General features: G+C 35.6%; 1 protein-coding gene across 2 annotated transcripts in view; it reads left to right on the top strand.

Moving 5' to 3' along the window:
• BOD1L1 (biorientation of chromosomes in cell division 1 like 1) overlaps positions 1–19,557 on the top strand; it is a 36,573-nt gene that overhangs the window by 15,586 nt on the left and 1,430 nt on the right. For both annotated transcript variants that reach the window (XM_030947056.1, XM_030947055.1), the window contains exons 11-24: positions 1,710–1,771; positions 3,184–3,253; positions 5,724–5,767; positions 6,674–6,761; positions 7,819–7,898; positions 8,510–8,594; positions 9,564–9,637; positions 10,894–10,969; positions 11,050–11,084; positions 12,922–12,967; positions 15,825–15,859; positions 15,965–16,049; positions 16,498–16,651; positions 18,333–18,476. In XM_030947056.1, the coding sequence (XP_030802916.1) occupies positions 1,710–1,771; positions 3,184–3,253; positions 5,724–5,767; positions 6,674–6,761; positions 7,819–7,898; positions 8,510–8,594; positions 9,564–9,637; positions 10,894–10,969; positions 11,050–11,084; positions 12,922–12,967; positions 15,825–15,859; positions 15,965–16,049; positions 16,498–16,651; positions 18,333–18,476 (1,078 nt within the window). The remainder of the gene's footprint in view (positions 1–1,709; positions 1,772–3,183; positions 3,254–5,723; positions 5,768–6,673; positions 6,762–7,818; positions 7,899–8,509; positions 8,595–9,563; positions 9,638–10,893; positions 10,970–11,049; positions 11,085–12,921; positions 12,968–15,824; positions 15,860–15,964; positions 16,050–16,497; positions 16,652–18,332; positions 18,477–19,557) is intronic.

Below are 19,557 nucleotides of genomic sequence, written 5' to 3'. Positions count from 1 at the left end.
AGGAAAGAGGATGTTTCCTTTTGACATATGTGCATTTCATTTTGACATACGTTCATCATTTTAGAAAGGTAACTTCATAATAATTTTGAAGGTTGAGATTGGCCATCCTTAATCATAACTGCGGATTTTCTCTGAGTTGTTATTTAGCGGTCATGTTCAGATTCATTATATTACACTTAATTTTGTCTTGTCACTTGAAATGGTTCTGCTTTGTGTTACAAAGGAATCAGCCAGTTATCCTAAATAAGTATTTTAAGTGAGCAATAGATGTCTGTTTTAAATAGAAAATGATAGTATATGCCATATCATACTCTATATCCAGATCTGTTTTTCTACACTAACATTTGAAGTGAATCTGCATGGTTGCTGGTTCCTAAAATACAGTGTAATGAGCATCCTACTATTTTTGACCTTGCATACTGTGAAGCAGCTGAAGCACCAATTTTTTTGAACATTAATGAATTGTGTAGATGCTGTAATGAAGTCATGATTGTGACTTCATTATAAATTTTGGAGAAATTAAACAGTAGAAAAATCTGTTTATGCCACAGGAAGTGGAGTGATGCTGGTCAAGTACTATTTTTTAAATCTTTTCCTTCTCTTGTCTGTCTTTGCTATAATTTCAAAAAAATATAATGTGGATTTAAGTGCAGTTTATTAAAGGCTGGCTTTATTCTCCAGTTTTATTGATATTTGGGTTGAGAAAGCTGTCTTTGCAGATTTTGGAATTTTAGGAATTTTTCTAGGAAAGATGCTGGTTTAGTAAGCTTGAAAAATGTTATTTGCTGTTTATACAAGAGGCAAATGAGCGATGAAAGTGTAAAATATTACACAGTAAAGTATTCCTATCTCAGTACTTGCCTCAATCTTTGTTGTCCATTGATGTAGCTTTTATAAACGGTAATGGTACTTATTCTGTGGATTGCAACCATAATTTAATCATTTTGCATGCATCATTGGTGAATTATCATGTTCTAACTGTTTCTCTTTGTTTAGGAAAAGCTGTTTAAACAGGGTTCTGAAATAGGTTTCCAAAAATGTTGTAAAACTCATGTGACTATGCTGTTGCCATGGCCTGTTTTTAAGATGTTACAAGCATACAGTTGTAATCCCTGGGGAATGAAATGGGAAAGGGATTTATGATTTTCTGAAACTGTGTTGATGCTAACAGGAACTACTGAGTTTTCAGTCTCTGTAGAAATTGAACATTTCAAGTGATTATGGTTCTAGAGCTGATAGATTTAGACCTAATTGTCACTTAAAACAAAATATGTCATTAGTATTAACTCTTAGCTCTGCATTTATTAATACAGAGGTAGTTTGCTGTTTGGAATTTGGTCTAAGAAATCTGTTGATGGTTTCTTTTTGAAGGAAAAGCAAGAAGTAAAAACCAAAGTTAGAATTCATAAATAAGCAAGAAAAAAAGGCCAAAGTCAGAATTCATAAGTAAGCTGTGGTAAATCCTGATTTTCCAAACCTTTTGTATTTAAGGAGAACATAGTAATACTTGTGTTCTTGCAGATACCAGGTTTGGATTTTATTGAGCTGGTTTGCTGTAAACAGACTGGCTGTTGTTTCTGTTGTCCACAGGAAGGGTTTAAATTCATGTGCCATATTCATGAGGTAGTACTCAGAAATATCATTCTACTGTCACATGAGATAAAGGCATAATGTATTCTGATAATTTTAATATATTTCTATTTCATTAGGCAATAATGCAGCCTTACCAAAGTCAACAGAAGAACTAGAAAGTACCTTGAGAACTGACAAGGTATTTATGTTATTTTGAAGATTTTTACTGCACTGTTTCTTGCTTATTCATACATTTTGCTAGGGTTTCTTCCTGTACCTTTTGATTTTTGTGCAGCAAAAATGGAGATTTAAAAGTTTAAACTGAAGAACTTCAAAAGAGTAATTTTTCAGATTATTCAGCTGTAGTTTTCTAAGCAGATGGCTTTTAAATTGTGGGCTGTCCATGTTATTCTGTGTTAGGAATAATTCCCTCCTTCAGCCGTACTCCTTCTGTGACTGAGACACTGAAGCTTATTTTTTTAAAATCGGTCATACTGTATGCATGTTGCTTGATAGTGCCTGCAAAATAAGTCACCCACACCCTAGCTCTTAGAGCTGGCAAATACTGGTTTATTCCTTTGAACCAGTAAACAAACCTACACTGCTGTTCACTGTGTTGCAGCACTTCCTGGCCAGTCTTCAGAGTCACCCATCTGTGTATTTGTGAGCAGCACTTGCTGTTGCTGTGTTCTGATAACCACAGCCCCTTATCTGCTCTCACAGAAGGGTGGGGCACCCTGCATAATCCAGGGTGTTTGGGCTCATGGTCACCTACAGCCTGGGTGTAGGTGGGTCACACAGACCAAAGCTGGGTCTGTGTGTCTGGCCTGTGTTCCGCAGTAGGCAGGTTTAATTCTTCATGGTTTAATTCTTCATTCAGATGCAGGAGTGCATTCCTGTATCTTGCCAAGCTCTGAGAATAAGTTTTCGAGGGAGAACATGGTTCACAGATTCAAGCATCTATGTAAGAGTGGACTTCAGGAGAGTGGAAGTCAGCTTCAGTCTGGTGGGAGTTGTTGATAATTCCACCTGCAAACAGCTGCACTGTTTACCAGCATAACATGGTTCTGGAGTCAGTATAGCCATAATGTAGAACTGTAGCTGAGTTTACAATGTTCAGATCAGACTTAATACACTTAACTCCATATAGCATTATTTATGCTATGGTAACTTTGAGCTGATCTGCAACTTCTTTTTTTTTTTTTTTGAAGCAAGCATAAAAAAATCTGCCCAAAACACGAGTTGAAGGGAGATTGATTGTACCTTGTTATACATAGCAAATCCTTTTTTTCCATGTACAGATGAACATTTCTAGGCTATTGCATTTATTTGGAACTCGGAGTAGGTGTTGCACCTTCAATTCCTGAAATCTGCCTTTTTAAGCTAATCTCTGATACTAGTGTTAACTCTAAGGTCGAATCTAAATACTGTACTGTTGAACTTAGCTCTTACCGTCCCTTCTTAATATATGTACTGACGTCTTAAAAAGAAGGCTTTTGAAGACTTTTATAATTCATGATAAGACAATGTTCATCATGACATGCAGGAGCGGAGTGAGACATACTTGTTCTGAATATCTGCAATACTTGTTTATTTTGATTTTGTGCTTAGTCACAACAGCCTGAAAATGCAAGAAGTGAAGAAGGATGTGTGGATCTTCAGACTAAAGAATCGCAAAAAGGTGATTTTCATGCTTGATAGCAACTTAGTTTCATGCTGAAGGGACTGATACTTATAATGGGAGGGTTGCAGATTTGTTATATATGGCATATAAAGGAATTGAAGAAAGCCTTCATAAATCTTTGTCTGTCTAGGAGTTCAGGGGGCCTTGAATTTGGTTTGTGGGAAAGGAGGGTCACACTTTTCTTCCAACATGATATGCTGAAAGTAGGAAAGTATTTTATAATTTGAGATTTTAAAAAAAAGTCAACTGCTAATATTCTACTTAAAAATCAATAAATGAAGAAAAACATTTGTCCTGGAAAGATAGAGAAACTTCTCCCAGGAATAGCTTTCTTCCGTATAGGTTTAGAACATCCTGGTTTTTAGGGTGCTGTGACAGACCTTTTGAGAATATGAAAATAGTAAGTACTATAGGACAAGTTACAGAGACTTTACAGAAAATTTCTGTTGTTCTTTTTTTCTTATTATTCTCCAAAAGATTAAAATAATTGTGGCCATTCAAATCTGAAGAGCAGTTATAAGTAGATAATCATCTAGTTAGAAACCTCAATTAGTCAACTTGGATCTATGCTCAGTGATTCCTTTCCCATGTACTTAAACTAATCTTCAGTAGGACCAAAACTGAAAAAGAATCCATTCTTCCCAAACCCAAATTATGCATTGCAGTTGTTTGGCTTTCCTGTTAAAGCAGAAACAAATGCCTGCTTTGTGCCCATCTTGATGGATTTTGTGCTCCAGATGTGTTACAAAGATGTTTACAGCACTACCAGATTAGAGCTAGTCCTCAGTTATTGGAATAGCAAGCAGAACTAAAATTAATCCCAAGAGGTGCCAGTGTTACTGCTGCTTATATTGTGCAGGGAGGTTAAAGATGCATTTCCTCTAACAGAAAGTTGCAGCTGAAGGCCTGCATATTATGAAGGGACACACTGTTAAGCTCACTTCTAAATTTTTAGACATACCAAATAAAAAACAAAACCAGCAGTAAGGTGAGATATGAGCATTGGTATAAAACTTTGGAATTGTTTTTTTATTCTCTGGGTAGGTCCGATTCATATACCAGGTTATAGGGTGGTGTATATGCAGCTGAGTGATAAGAGACATGCTCTGTTCACAAGAAAGCAAATGTAAACCCTGAGAATTGGTTAGAAGAATGTAGACTTCAGAATGGCAGATCTAAAATTTGAACAGGTTTTTCTGTACTGTGAGGTTTCTTTGAAGTGCCTTTAAAACTCTGCCACTTCCATCACTCAGTCACCCAGACAGACAGTACTTAAAATTTTAAATGTGCAGATTGAACTGGCTGAGATAATCTTGTTTCTTGTAAAATGTTTAACAAAAGTCCATTTGTTGTGTAAATCATGTTGGATGTGACATACTGAAGACTAATGCTTTGTAGATCTGGTAGAGGTTTTTTTTCTCCCCCACACTAATCTCTCTTATATGTATATATGCATGCATATATACATACAGCTCAACATACGTAAAAGGAAGTTGTTTAAAAGACAAATGTGTGTCCTGTCATGAGTATGAACAGCAGACACAGTAGTTTAGTAGTCCAAGATTCTTTGGAATGTAAACAAATCATTGCTGTTTGAGTGGGTAGGAACTAGCTCTTAATTTGACACTGCTTTAAAAATTGAAAGATGTGCAGCTCAGCAGTATAGCTGTGGAGGAATCGTTGCTAAAACATGGAGATATAAGAAACAAGCTACAAAAACCATAAAACTCTATATAAAAATGTGGTTTTATTTGATTTTAGGTTTATGTTTTTAAGGGAAAGTTGCTTGGAATGTTTCAGCAGCTTTTTTTAATCAGGGTATTAATTTGGTGCTTTTATTAATCAAATTTTAAGAACACTTGATAAAGCAGCTTCTTTATAATTCTCTGTGTATTGAAAGTTATGGAATTCTTTCAAAACTCCAGACCACTCATCAGCTCTCATAATTATTTTCCCTATTTTTGTGATATGGAAGGCTGAGGCTGTACTTCATCAGAGTATAGTGGAGTTTAGCAACTGGACAATTTCCTTATGTGCATTCTGTCAGCTACAGGTTTTAGTAGTACAATTAAGCAAACTTTAGTTCTCTGGAATTATAATGTAGCTTAATCACATTCTACTTCATCCCATGATCCAAAATCTAAGATTGTGATGGATGATTCTGATTCAGATGGTACTTGAAATTTCAAAGTCACCATAAATTTAAAAGATGAGAGCCCCTTCATTGCCTGAATTTCAGCCATGAAGTGATTCTCAGTTATCCTGTGCTGAGGAATTCATATTATTGGGGTTTTTTTATGGGTATATTGTTAAAGAGAAGATTGGATGTCTCTTACTTCTAACATTGAAAGTAAGTTTTATATAGTTTCAGATTCTCTGGAATCCTTTCAGGGAGGTGAAGTAGAGGATACTGTGATACTTTGCATTTGCTTAGCTTTTCTGATTGTGTTAAAATATTTTTCAATAGATATGCTGCAGAGGAATATTCCTTTAGAAAGAGAAACTTCTCATGTAAGTACTTGTTTTTTAAATGTATTCTCTAAATCTGTGCTGCTTTTCTCATACTTGAATTTACTTCTATTTACTTTAAATATTCTCTAAAGGAAAATATTATTTTTGTATATGTAGAGACTATGTTTATTGAGACTCTGCAGCTGTGTAGGTTGATGTCTAATTATTCTTTCAAATCTGCCAGTAAATAAATCTTGCATTGTTATTCTATAGTCTGTGGCTATTTCAAGACTTAACTGGCAGGAAAGAGAAGCTTGACTGATCTCCATGAGACTAGAGAAAAAAAAACAGGGATTATTCTTGGAGGTTTTGATCACAATTAGAAACCTATTTTAACGCAGTCTGCTGTCTTTCACAAGATTTTATAAGAGGCATAACTCTTGCCTTGCAAATGTAAACTTGCAAATGTGAAGTGTATCTTTTGGAGCAAAAATAAGGCATTTAATACAGGTAGGGGGCTGAAATTGTGTTTGTGGTTAATTAAACTTGGGTAGTAAATATATTTGTTACTATTTTGAAATGCTGGTTGACCATGTTTCTGAAGCTAATGAGATAATTCTGTTGTTCCTGTGTGTAGGAGAATGTTCTTTAAATCCAGAAATATTCTTTGTGATTTACTGTGATGAAGTACTTTTAAAACATATAGTAGGGTGCTTAATTCTGAGGCTTTTTTCAATAAAAATATCAGTCAAAAATTCTGAAAATACGGCAGGTTTGAAGTTTTTTGATCATGATGTTCTGTAGTAGAAATGTTACTTGAGTTCTAGGAATAAATTCCTTTGTGATGGCTGCTTTCCATTTTAATGTATGTTGTGCTTGGAAGTAGCTAGTAGGGAAAAGTTTCTTCCTTCTGTGTTTATAAACTTCATGGAAAAGAAGTTATCTTTCTTTGTGTTTTGTGTGTAGGTGGAAAACTTGGCTACCCAGATAACAGAAGAACATAGATCTACAGGAATTCAGTGTAAATCTCCAGAAACAACGGATGAAAAAAAATGTAAGTGATACAGAAATACAGGAAATTCTGCAAAGCTTTTCTGTGTTCTACTGTGTCTAGGCCATAAAATGGTATTTTTGAGAAAAGAATAGAATAGGGGAAATTCCAAACTCCAAAGAAATTTATATTCCCAAAACAATTTCTAATATTTCAGTTAATATATTTAATAAAAATATTTCAACAAATTCAATTACTGCACAGAAGAGCATTATAGTAGTTTTCTCAATCATAGGTGAAGAAATGTTTTTTGTTAGTCTGTCAAATAATTACTAATTTTATCCTTCTAAAATAAAAGATAAGGAAGCTCATCATCAGGAAAATCTAAACTTTTTGAGGATAGATGCTTCCTTTTCTTAGGTGGAAAGAAATAAATTTTATTGTAGCCTTTTATTTGTCTGGAAGCAATAAGTGAGAAGGAATATAATCCATTGAATGGCATAAACATTTCTAAATTAAATTTAGATGCAGTTAGCATCTAAGTAAGTTGGCCATTTTGTTGATATAGCAATTAGAAGACTGACAATGTAATACCTCTTCAAGCTCTGGATTCAACTTCTTATGTCTTTTCAGCATCAGAACTATTTAGAAAAGAGTTAATATCATTATTAATAGCATTTTTTCATAAGAGCTTTTATTCCTCTTCTAAGAATTGTGATATGATGAAGTGAGTGATTAAAAGTCATGTATTCATTAGTGTCCCACATAGCATCAACTGCTTTCCCTGTTTCTGGGTGAGTTGAAGTTGAGGTTGGTGTTCTATTTCTTGATGTGTTACTTACCAAATTTCAGTTTTGAGCTTATCTGTAAAAACAAACAAGCAAACAAAACAAACCACACCTGTAACGTAGAAGAAACATGTAATTCACTTCTGTTATTGTGTTGTCTTCCCTTTTCAAAGAGTGGTTAGAATAACTTTCTGTTCATATTTTTGGTTGTAAGAGGCTGCTTTTCAAACTTTGGAATCTCAATAATAGTGAGCTGGTATGAAAGTGACATGAAAATGTGACAAATGCAGAAGACACTTTTTTAACACTTCAGTTGTCACTTGCTTTTGCAGGCAACCAGCAGATTGCTCAGGATGTGCTAAAAGATGATGAACAAAGTCAGTGTTCCAAAGTGAAACCTGGTAACATCAAGGTATTTTCAAGAACTCTTATGTTCTGCAATTGTAAATATGATGAAAATCTTAATCAGAATTTCTTCAGCAGTTTATTTTAGGAGGTGTTTCCATAATTAAGCTGCTTTTGCATTGTCTTGAGTACAAAAGAACTGACTAGCAGATGATACTTTTCAGTGGGGGAGACAATTAAAGAAAAAGGCAAGGGTCTGTGCTGACTCTTTTAGGTGTAGAAGTCTGAGAGGACTGGGTTGCACAAAAGTTGGGAGCTTGGGATCTCGTGGAGCATTGTTGGATGCCAGCTCTCCAGTCAGTTCAGTGTCTGCATGGGTGTATTGATCTGAGCTCTTCAAGAGGGTATATTGCGCTTTACCTGAGTTCTGCTAAATCAAAACAGGAATTAGGATAAGATAGATGTTCTTTTCAGGAGTATATGCACTATATTTGGGTCTGTCTCACCCACTGATTTGTCATGAAGCTTCTCAGCATCACAGTTTTTAAAAGATAGTACAAAACTTGATGAGTAAAATAACTACTCATGTATTGGGGTGGGGTGTTTTTTTAGTGTTACTGGCCATGATTTTTAGTGTGTAGTAAAGCATCTTTCCTCTCTTGTTTCAAAATAATGTAGGAAGTTATTTCAGGTGATGCAGCAGAAGTGTCCAAAGAAATTGATGTAACACAAACACCTCCTAGAAGTACTGTGGAAGAAAAAGGTAATTAAACTGCCCATTATGGCAGATTTTCTGAACCCATATTGAATGCTCATTTCTTTTCATTTGAATGATTTTTGAGAGAAAGTGGGAACTTGATCCCAGCAAATATACTTACATATATTCTCTGGTTGATTTCTGCTCTATTACTGCTAGCAAATAATGCATTAATCTTAGTTTCTTTAACGGTGAGAAAAGTTTTGATGTTTTTGCTGTTACCACCCACTGGCTCCATTATTGCTTTAGTAGGTATCTTGGGTAGGAATGTTAATGGGAAATAAGCAGGTAGGTGGGGAAAATAGAACAATCAGCATTATATGTGATAAGAACATCTACCTCTGACTACAAGCAAGGGCTGTCCTGTGTAAAAATCCATGACATAACCATCAGATCAGTTTTAGAGTAAACAACCAGAAAAGAGTGCAAGTTGCACTGTCGTAATTGACTTAATTGAACTAAAATAAATAATAAAAGATGGTGTGTCCACATAATTAATATGGCTTTGTTACTTCAGTCTGTTTTTGTGGGAACAGTCTGAGAATGTTCCCTGATGTTAGTTTGACCTAATAATAGATTTGTTTCTCATGTGAGCAAGTTGACAAGTCTGAATCTGTTCTGCAATGTGCTGGTATGCTCAGCTTCCTGTTTCATGGAACATGTGAGAAAATGGAATAAGGACTTGTATTTGTCCTACCATTTTATAGTATGTCACAAGTGTGAGCTTTTGTTCTTACCTTAAAATAGAAGACCTCCCTAACTCATCTGGTGTTAGTGGGAAGCATTTTGGCGGATTAATATACACTGTTGCTACAAGGCAAACAGTGTTGATTTCGGATGAGTGTTTTTAGGGAATTTTGGGCTAAAGAATGGAATGACATTTTCAGTGTGGAGGTGTTGTGGCTTTTTTTTTTTTTTTGCCTACTAAAACAAAGGTATACAATTTCTTTTTTTTTTTCTTTTGTATGTGTGAAGATGAACTTAACTTTGAACAGGAAATGTCTGAAAAGAAAAAGCACGGTCCAGAATCAAATGAAAATTCTCCAGAGGTGAGTGGTCTTACTCATGTTAACTCACTGTGATAGTGCAGGTTCATAGTACTCTGTCTTTGTGCTACATAACTACTTTGTATTTTGTTGACAGCCATATTAAAATTGTCTTCAAAAAGTACCAAATATCAAGGACTTAGGTAGCTCTGTCACAAAGTACAAACTCACAGACCATAAAACATCAATGTCTCATTATGGAAATAGGACCAACTCCCTTCCTGGGCTTAATAGTGCTTACAAAATGTCCAGAAAGCAATTATATAGAGTTGTATAGAAATCATATTTTCTGAACACTTTGTAATTGATGTGGACAGTTCAGTCATTAACAAATAAAACTTGCCTTTAAAAATACTATCTGTCAACAGTTTTTAAGGTCTTTGTTATCTCCTAGGCACGTACTTGAGGTATTCTACAGTATGGGTTACAAACAAATGTCTGATCCCTCAAGATTAAAATTGATGCTGATCTCTAGAAATAGACACTGATCTCAGAAAGGTGTTGCATTTCATCATTTGGGGTTTTTTGCCTCAAATTTGGTTTAAAGAATATGTTTTTATATTTATTCAGTCAAGGCTTCAGTCTCTAAGAACCATTTTGGGGGAGATACTGCTAAACTTCAGTAAATGCTGAATGAGGCATTTAAGCTTTCCTTGTGTATAAGAGAAAGTCTTATTGGGGGTTTTGCAATTTGAGCATCTGACTTTGTTACTTAAAAGTTCTCTTTAGAGCAAAGCTTAAAACTTCAAAGGAAGGGGCCCTTTTTGCTAAAGGTTTGTATAAAGAATATCAGTAATCTGTGTATTGGGGTAATTAGAATATTAGCTCTTTGAAGCACTTGCTCAACATACAGGATGCAGCCTGTGCTATATGGCACTGGGAACAGGGGCTCATGGGATATAAAGTCTGGAGTTCTTGTATGGGGTAAGCCAGCAGCATTTGTGAGACCAAGTGATAGAGGTTTTAGGGCTAGGGGAGCAGAAGGCACTGCATTCTCAGACATGCTTTGTGCCTGAGTCAAACCACTGAGAATTTTGTATAACTGGGAATTGTCTTGTTTCTTTTCACACATATTAGTTGATTTTGTAACAGGCAGTGTCTCCTGCTATTAAAACTTGCCTCATCTATTTTTTAACTGAAAAGTACTACTTCTGCCACTGTCACATTATGAATTCAGTTAGCAGTCTTTGTATTGTATTGCTCAAATGCCAAAAGTCAGTTACAGTAAGTAAAATATTTTTGTCCTTTATTTTTAATAGGAAAATCAGCCTGTAGTAGTGAAACGCAAAAGGGGACGGCCTCGTAAATACCCTCTTGAAGCAGTACAGACTGGTGGTAAGTAGTTCATAATACCTGTGTGGGAAAACAAGGATAATGGTGACATTCAAGTTCTGAACTCATATTTCTTCCCTCAGGTGGGGAGTCAAAAGCTGATATGAGCACTGGGAATGTAAGTGCCTTTATTTTGTTTGGGTGCATTTAAACACAGTATTTCAAGAGCCATTTATATGTTTAACAGTTAACAGCATTTCAGAAACATCTTATGGAAAACTTGATATTTGAGTTCAGTCTAAACAAACAAAACTTACTAATAGTATCTCTTAATGTAGGTGAACTTTTTAAGCAAAATATAGTGTTAATTCAGAATGTAGCAAGTTACTTATCAGCTTCACACTTAGTTCACTTAATACAAGTGTTATTCTAGCTAGCAATATATACCTGTGTTGCAGGGTGAATTTTTGGTTGTGTGCATATGTGACTTTTGGTTTGTGCTGGGAGTAATTTTGGCCTGAAGAGCAAGGGTGACTTTTTCAAAAATGAGGGTTTTTTCCCCTTTACTGAATATATCATAACAACAGCACATGGAATCTTTTCATAGCTATAAAATAAAATATTATGTAAAGCAGCTGTATTAAATCTCATGCGAGAGATAGGGACATACTGGTGAGTAACCTAGGGGCTCATGAAACATGTCTGTCTTCTAAAGCTCAGTGGTGGTTTTATTTCCTAAGCCCTGTGAAGGATATTCACAGCTAGGAAGGTGGTCTGTTGGTATTGTTCCTGCAATCCAGTTGGATTACAGCACAGGGCAGTGATGGGTCAGGCATGTTTGTGGAGTGCAGCCAGTTGGATTTATTCTGGTTAAAGGCTTCTGTCTAGGGAATGCCTCTATTTCAGAGTCAACGTTATTGCATAGAAAAGGGTGGATTTTAAAAATGAAGTTGTGTTGAAACACAGGTTTTCTTTTGCTTGCCTGGTGAGGTACCAGCTGGCATCACTGTTGGAAATCTTGGGAATTTACCTAGTTTATGGACAAAAGGAATTATTGTCTCTCCTTGTTTTGTCCTCATATTTCAGGCAGTCCTTTGAATCCTGTCCCTTCTTACAGGTTGGCTGGAATTCTGTTGCAGAATTCCTAGTCTTTCCTGATTGATTTTTTTTCCTATGTTAATTTAATGAAATGTAATTTGAACTGGTGTGGACTTTGTTTTTTCTGTTTTGGTGTTGTGGGTTGGTTTTTTTTGGGTTTTTTTGGGGGATGTTTTTTTGTCCAATTAAGGGTTAACATTAATTTGAAATCACCCTCAGAAATAGGTGTATCTTGGCACCCTCAGTACTGGAACAGAATCATCCTGTTCTGGTTCAGGTGTTTAAAGGTCTTGTACTTCCTAGCGGTGAGTGAGGGGTTGGTGTGAGCTGCAGGCTGGCTCAGGGGGGAGTGATACCTGCCCTCCACCTGTGACAGGAGGGGCATGACAGTTTCCCCAGGGCTGCTTTGGGAGCACCTTGCTACTTTAGAGGAACCATAGGCATCCTGGTGTGGTCATTCAGTGGTGAAAGCACTGAAGTTTTTGGACAGTCATCATAGTACATTGTGGAATTATATATAGATTTTTCTGCCTTCTGAGTAAATAAACAATTTCTGGTGACTTGTAGTTCTAAAGTGACTGTACTAACTTTTTTGTTGATAATTAAATACTTGGAAATGTGTTTGACTGAAACTGCTTTTATCTTTTGTGTCTTTTATTGCAATGACTTTAGTGTCAGGTTATTGAAAGTGCTGTGATTTGTTTATAGGCTGATTTGTTTCAGTTATTTATCAAAATGGAAAAATGCATCTTACTCTTAAACAACAGTACAAACTTTGTGTGGTCATTAGTGTTCATGTTTTCTAGATTTACAGATTCATTCTACATTGAATGTGAACAAGTTTCTGTGATAATGTCATGCAATGCTGAATTTTTCTGATTTTTTTTTAATTAAAAAACCTACTTTTTTTATTACAGCTGCAGTCTCCTACCTTTGCAAGTAGAGGGAAAACACCTCAAACAGGTAAGCAAATTATACCTGCTGCAATATATAAAATGAAAGATGGAAGAAATGGAAGAAGATTTTCACAAAAATCACATGGGTCCTTCTTCATCCTGACATCATCTCTGGCAGTCAGTGTTATTCATGAATGAAAGCATCTGAAGAAAGAGATGCAGTGCAGACTTGTCCCTAATTGCTACCAAGTTTTCAGTTCCAAAAAAGAGCAGCTTGATAAGAACTTAGCTCAAAGATGCAGCAGCACTGCTCGGTGCTGAATAATGCATTGCAGAATATGCCAAATGATTGAGTAGGCTAAGTACATGGCAGAGCTTCAGAGGAAGGTAGGTGCCCCATCAGACTAGCTCTTAGTGATTGTTTCCCATTTCTGCATGTTTTCTTTCATACAGCAACTATCAATCACACTTACTACATTACATTTCAAATTTTATTCAGTTAATTGATGTATCTGTGGATATGGATCTAAAGAACTTAGGGGTGTCTTGAGGGGATACTTCTTTCCCTTTTCACAACTGCTGTAAGATCTTTGGAACATGGTTGCTTAACTTGACTCAAAAATGTACTTTAAGTGCTTCAAACTAAAATACAATTAAGTGAAATACCTTTCTATTTCTCTTTTCTAATTTTTCTTGTGTATAGAGTCTGAACTGCACTGGTTGTTTAAATATGTCTTTTTAATTATGGCTATTCATTAAAAAAACTTTTAAAAGCCATTTTAGGAAGCAGGTGAACTGAAAAGTAGATTAAAATGGTTTGTAAACAAATTCAAACAAACATGCAAAAAATCTGAGAAACTAAATCTTCAAAACAAATCTTCTGGAGTTTCCAAAAGCTTAGGTTTCTACAGATATACTAATCTGGCTGCACTGAACATATGGGCTGTTTCCTATTTTCTCCACATTTGTTAAAATGTCAGCTTTAATCCATATGCTTCGGAATTGTCTCTGGAGGGTTAGCTCATTGTTTGGTACTTGACTTCTGTGAACTGCCAAGAGAACAGACAAGAATGTGAGAATGAAATAAAAGTGCATTCTGCTTTGCTTTTTATTCAAAAGCAGACACCTGACTGTGCACTTAAAGTTTGAGTGTGTTATGTAACATTTCTGTTTTCCAGGTAACAGGCTGTTGATATCACAGCAGTGTTCAGAGGAGTATATAAAGGGGAATGTACTGTTAAATTTTTCATCCTGTATTAGCATTCATGGGCATAAAGGGGTTGAGAACTCCTGGTGATGAAAATGAAGCCAAGTTGAATCCCTCTGTGCAGTTCACTTACTCTGGTACTTTCTAGGTGTTCTGCATAAGGATTTTGCAGTAGGGACAGACCCACATGTGGAGTGGGATGCAGTTTTATTTTTGGTCACTACAGCATATGCAATTAAGAGACACATGTTTTCTGAAGGTATCATCCTCCCATAACACTAACACTGAACTTGAAACTAATTGCTTAGCACTAATCAACAGTTGCTGCTCTAAAATTAGTGCAATTTTTAGATAGTATGTCTTACTATTTTTATACTTATCTTTAGGCAAAATGCTACATTTTGGTATCTTACAGAGGGTTATCTGTTAAAGGCATATCATGGACCTAGATGGGATTATTCTTCAGTCAAAAACTCCTTTGCTACAGATTTGCCAAAGTGAACCAGAATTATGAAGTATCTCTTTTGAACACAATTGAACTAATACTGATAATGCTGATTGTATTATGTATGTGCTTATGTTGTGTGTAGAGCTTAATGCAGTGGACAGTCCTATGTTTTATTTCACTTATTTTTTTAACACTTAACTATATTTCTGTTTTACTTCATTTGAATTTATATAAAAGTTTTTCCCCCTTAACCTTACAAAGGAGTGCCAAAAAGCTTGTGAGTTTTAGAATATGTTTCTGCTCTTTGAGATCTATTTTAGATCCTTTGCATTGTCATTCTTTTGTTTGTTTCCTCAGTCTAATTGGTGAGGGGTTTAAAGTTTGTGTCCTCTGTTATTTAGCTTTCAGAAATTAGACAGCAATTTTATGACAGGGGGAAAAATATATAAAAGCTTGCTTTTATTTAGGTTTCTCTTTTCTATTGCTAAGGATTTTTATCCTTGCAATGTTGGAGATAATTCCATTTTACGGAGTTCAAAAGCTTTGTAAAATGATCTCTTTCATCACAGAATTAGGGTAGAAGTAGTAACCATGGAGAGAAGCCAAGTTGAGACATGGGGTGCAGAGTTAAAAATCTGTTTAACATGTATAGGTTAGCCTGTAAAAATTACTGAGTAGGAAGTAAGAAGTGTTTCAGCAGAGGATGTCATGTAATTCACCTGCTAGAAAGTTTTTAAATAGTGTGTTTTTGAGCTTCATCTTAGTCATCTTGGTATGAGCACAACTAAGCACTAAAACAGATCACCTGAAGGAACCCATGTTCTTGGAGACTTTCAAAATTGGACTGAACAAGATCTTGTGCAAGATTAGATCAATTAATTTAGCCATGCTTTGAACAGGAGATTGGGCTAGGTGGCCTCTAGAGGCTCCTTCTAAGCCAAATTTTTCTGTGATTGGTTGACAGTAGTTAAAGGAGGTGGTAAGTATCTTCTGCTTTTCCATTAAAACAAAACAGCATATGCAACAAAGCAATAAATATGGTCAGTTATATAAAGCCTTAGTACTTAAAAATTTAATCATTATCCCAGTCTCTGTATGTAAAAAAGTAAAAGAAGGCTTATTTTTTAAATTAGAAAGAGACTCGAAATGTTTTTAGGGCAACTGTGATGTTTACCCAAAGTTGAGAGAGTATGAAAGAACTCCCTTTTAAATTGATTGGTAAAAGATTTGAAGTTCAGGATCAAGTTTTGTTCTTTCTCTTCTTTTTAGGTACAGACATATCTAACAAGAAAGAAACAACAAATGTAAGTGTGATTTGTAAATTTACAAGCAGTATGTAATGAAAAATGTCTGTCTTCTGTGTAAAGTAAATAGTTCTTGACTTACATGGTTTCATTTTATTTTTTCAGGAAGATGAAACTGAGAAAGCAGAACTGGTTGTGCGTAAAAGGGGAAGAAAGCCCAGGTGCTCTGTGGTTCAATCAGAGGAAACAGGTAAAAGCATGAGAGGCTGTGCTACTCCTAACAGAATAAGAAAACACTGCTGTGCCTTTCTGTTTACTAACAGCAACAAGATAAGCTTTATTCAATTTTCCTTTCTTGAGGAAAAATCATTGAGTTACAACTAGTGTAAATATTATGTAAATAAGTGTAAATTGCTGTAATCTCATGTCAGAATTGCTACATCCCAGATGCTTCTATAAAGCCTCATGAATTTTCTATGAATTCTGGCTATGAGCTGTGTAAGTAAACTGTGGTGAATGTGTTAGCAAGATAAAGTCAAACAAGTGTAAATTAAAAATGTTGAAATATGAAGGAAATGGAAAATTACTTACTGAAAATGGGACTTGTGACTAGAATACCTTTTCTAAATTAAGTGTTCATATCCTTTTGGAGGCCTTTTGGAAAATTATAACATATGTGTAAAATTTTAAATGGACAGAAACGCTGGAGCCAGAGAAGAAACGTCGGAAATTGACGTCTTCTGAAGATGAGCTAAAAGAGCAGGAGGAAGGTGAGGAAGAGGATGGTGAGGAAGAGGATGACGCACATTCTGGGGCCACAACTAGATCAGCCACAAGATTAGAGGCTCAAAGGTAACTGTGTAACACTGCAATAACAAGCTATTTTCTACCTTGTTTTTGGTTGTTGTGGGGTTTGTTGCAGGGAAGAGCTTGTGACTTCCTCTTTGCCTTTTTCTGTTTGTTTATTTTAAATTGATAAGAGCTTCCCAAATAATTTTGATTCTAATTCTAGTACCACTCTTCAAGGAATCTAGAGACAAAAGGTGAGGTTAAGGGAAATTGTTAGGGTCTCAAAAGGCATATTTGAATATGTAACAAGGTAAGAATTGATCCTATTGGCACTCTTCATCCAAGTGATACCTCAGAATTTAAGTCTAAGGACACTTGGTTCTGATAGGTAAAATGGGACACCAGAGTTGACTGTACAATTCACCATTTGGTATTTGGTGTTGGAACAAGGTGAAAATATAATTATCTCTGTCTGTTTCTTTAAGTACATTGTCCAAGTTAGATACATGAATCTGCAGTACTGGAGGACTTTATTTCTAGTATGGTGATCTGCAAGCTTGGAAAGCAATCTTGCTGTGAAAGACAAGTGTGGGTAGCAAGAGTTCTGTTTCAGGAAGCCATTCTTCATCTGTCTTAGAACTGGTCTGCCTTTCTGCCTGCATACTGAATTCTAGCAGAGCTCACCCTCTTGATCTTATTGTGGAAACAATGAAACACTGCAGCTTTGGGAAGTTTTGATGTGTGTTGCTGTCTTTCAGAAGAGAATTGAAGTCCAGGCATTTTTTTATGTTGGTGGTGGGATTACTTTCAATTGACCATATCAACTTCCCTCTTAAGGATATTATGTTTTATTGTATATATTATATGTTAGCCTTTGGGCAGTACTTGAAGTACAGTTGCCACAGTGCTCTTGAAATGATAATTTCAGAACAGAATCTGAAAATAGTTATATTATTCTTCATTTACATAAAAACTGTGAAGGTTTACTTCTACTGCTTAGTAAACAACAGTTTTGTTTTGGTAAAGCCACAGGGACTTCTTTAGTCTCACATAATTGTTAACTCTAAAATTGTAATAAAGGGTTAGGTATTTGTGGGTTTATTCTGCTTGCTTGTGGAAGCATCTACTTTTTTTATAAATTTGGGGCTGTGTCTCAGATTTCCAATGCTACCTTTCTGACTCTGATTGCAACAAAGCATTTCTACCTTAAGGTGCTGCATACAGTATGCATTTTATAAATAGCATCTGGGAATAAGTCTGTGGAAGAGGATGCTTCTTCATATTCAGCATTGCTGGATTTCTCTGACTTAAGTCACCTGTTTTCTAAACTGTGAAATTAATCACCAATAGTCAGTAGTTTTTCTGGTTTCTGAACTTGTGGATACCAAAGCTTACATGAGTGAATTCAGACTATACTATGTTCTTTTAAACAAAGACACTTATGTACAGAAATTATTGCAAGATTTGGAATGGATTGGTTTGGTTTTGATTTTCTTTGTAAATACCAAATATTGTCAGTAAAGCAATCTTTTGATTCTACATTTGATACAGAAATACCCAGCTTGGCTTCGCAGTGTGTCTTGAAGCAGGCAAATACCTTTTTTTCACTGTTTCTTTTGGCAACTTTGATTTACTTGTTGCAAATACTGTGCAGTCTTGATTATCTGCACTTGGAATGCAAGAAGAAATTGACTTGGCAAAAGTACTTTGTTATATATAAATTCATCATTCTTTTGTGTTACAGAAAAAAGGCCAGCAAGCCAACCACACGTGCAACTTCTAAAGGCAGCAGTCCAAGTTCAGTTTCTCCTAGAAAACGACAGAAACTAGCAGCTAAAAAAAGATCTCCAAGTGATACAAAAATTAATAAATCTCCTCCATTGACACAGTAAGTATTAAAGTTGAATGTACTTTGAGGATTTGTTCTGGAAACCACTACAGTGATCCTTTCCTTGTATGTAACATACTGCTTCAAAATCTGAACAACAGACTAGTTTTGTTCTGTTCTCATGTGAATTATAAAAGCTTTTAAAGGATTTTCTTCTGTTTACATTTTTTCTTTTTCTTCCTTTATTTTGACATTTGGAAGACTAGATTTTTTTCTTATATCCTTGGAAACCTCTTGGGAGAATCTGAAAATGCTGTTTATGTAGTATTTTAACTTCAGCTGTGATTTTTTTCCTGGGTGGGGGGTAAGAGCATCAGTAGTTCAGGTTAAAGCTAAATATGATGACATTATTCTAATGCTTCAAAGATCTAAGATCAGCTAATAAAAAGAGGAGAAAGTGAGAGTCCTTATACCAAGTTTTGAATATATTTCCCTTTCCCTCCTTTCCTGTTCTACTTTTTAATTTGTAAAGCTGAGAGCATAGTGCAGAGTCCCAAGGGAATAAGTAACAAACATGATGCACAGTTGCTCTGCATCTTGAAGTTTACCTGTAAAATGTGTTGTATGCCAAACAAGTGTAGCTGTCATCCTTTCTGAAACGTGTCAGTGTCAGGCTGAACCTGGAGAGCTTGTGCATTGTGCACTGATGACTGTCACAGTGCACTTTACACAGTACACCTCAGCTCCATTATTTTTTGTGGTCATGAATGGCCGAGATTTTAAGCCCATTCACAGTTAGTTGCAGCTGAAATATGGTGGGCATATAGACGGGTGTCAATGCACAGGGTATGTGAAGTCTGCCCTTTACTCCCTCTTGTGTATGCTGGGCTTGAGATACTGTTGCTGCTCTTTTGTCTTTGTGAGACAGGGGACAGGGTAATGAAGTCCATTATGTTCTGTTATAAATCCACAAATCTTTCCAGAGAAAGAGAAGGAAGAAGTAGAATCCTAGCCCCAAATTGTACGTGTGGAGCACTCTCCAACATAAAGAATTAGTACTCCATATCTTATTAAGAAGTGGGTTTTAGTAGTAAGCTTTTATATAATATATTAGAGATGGACAATTTAGTTCAGCCTTCTG

Source organism: Camarhynchus parvulus, chromosome 4 (genome assembly GCF_901933205.1).
Source record: "Camarhynchus parvulus chromosome 4, STF_HiC, whole genome shotgun sequence".
Classification (NCBI taxonomy): domain Eukaryota; kingdom Metazoa; phylum Chordata; class Aves; order Passeriformes; family Thraupidae; genus Camarhynchus; species Camarhynchus parvulus.
This window is presented reverse-complemented; position numbering and strand designations above follow the sequence as displayed.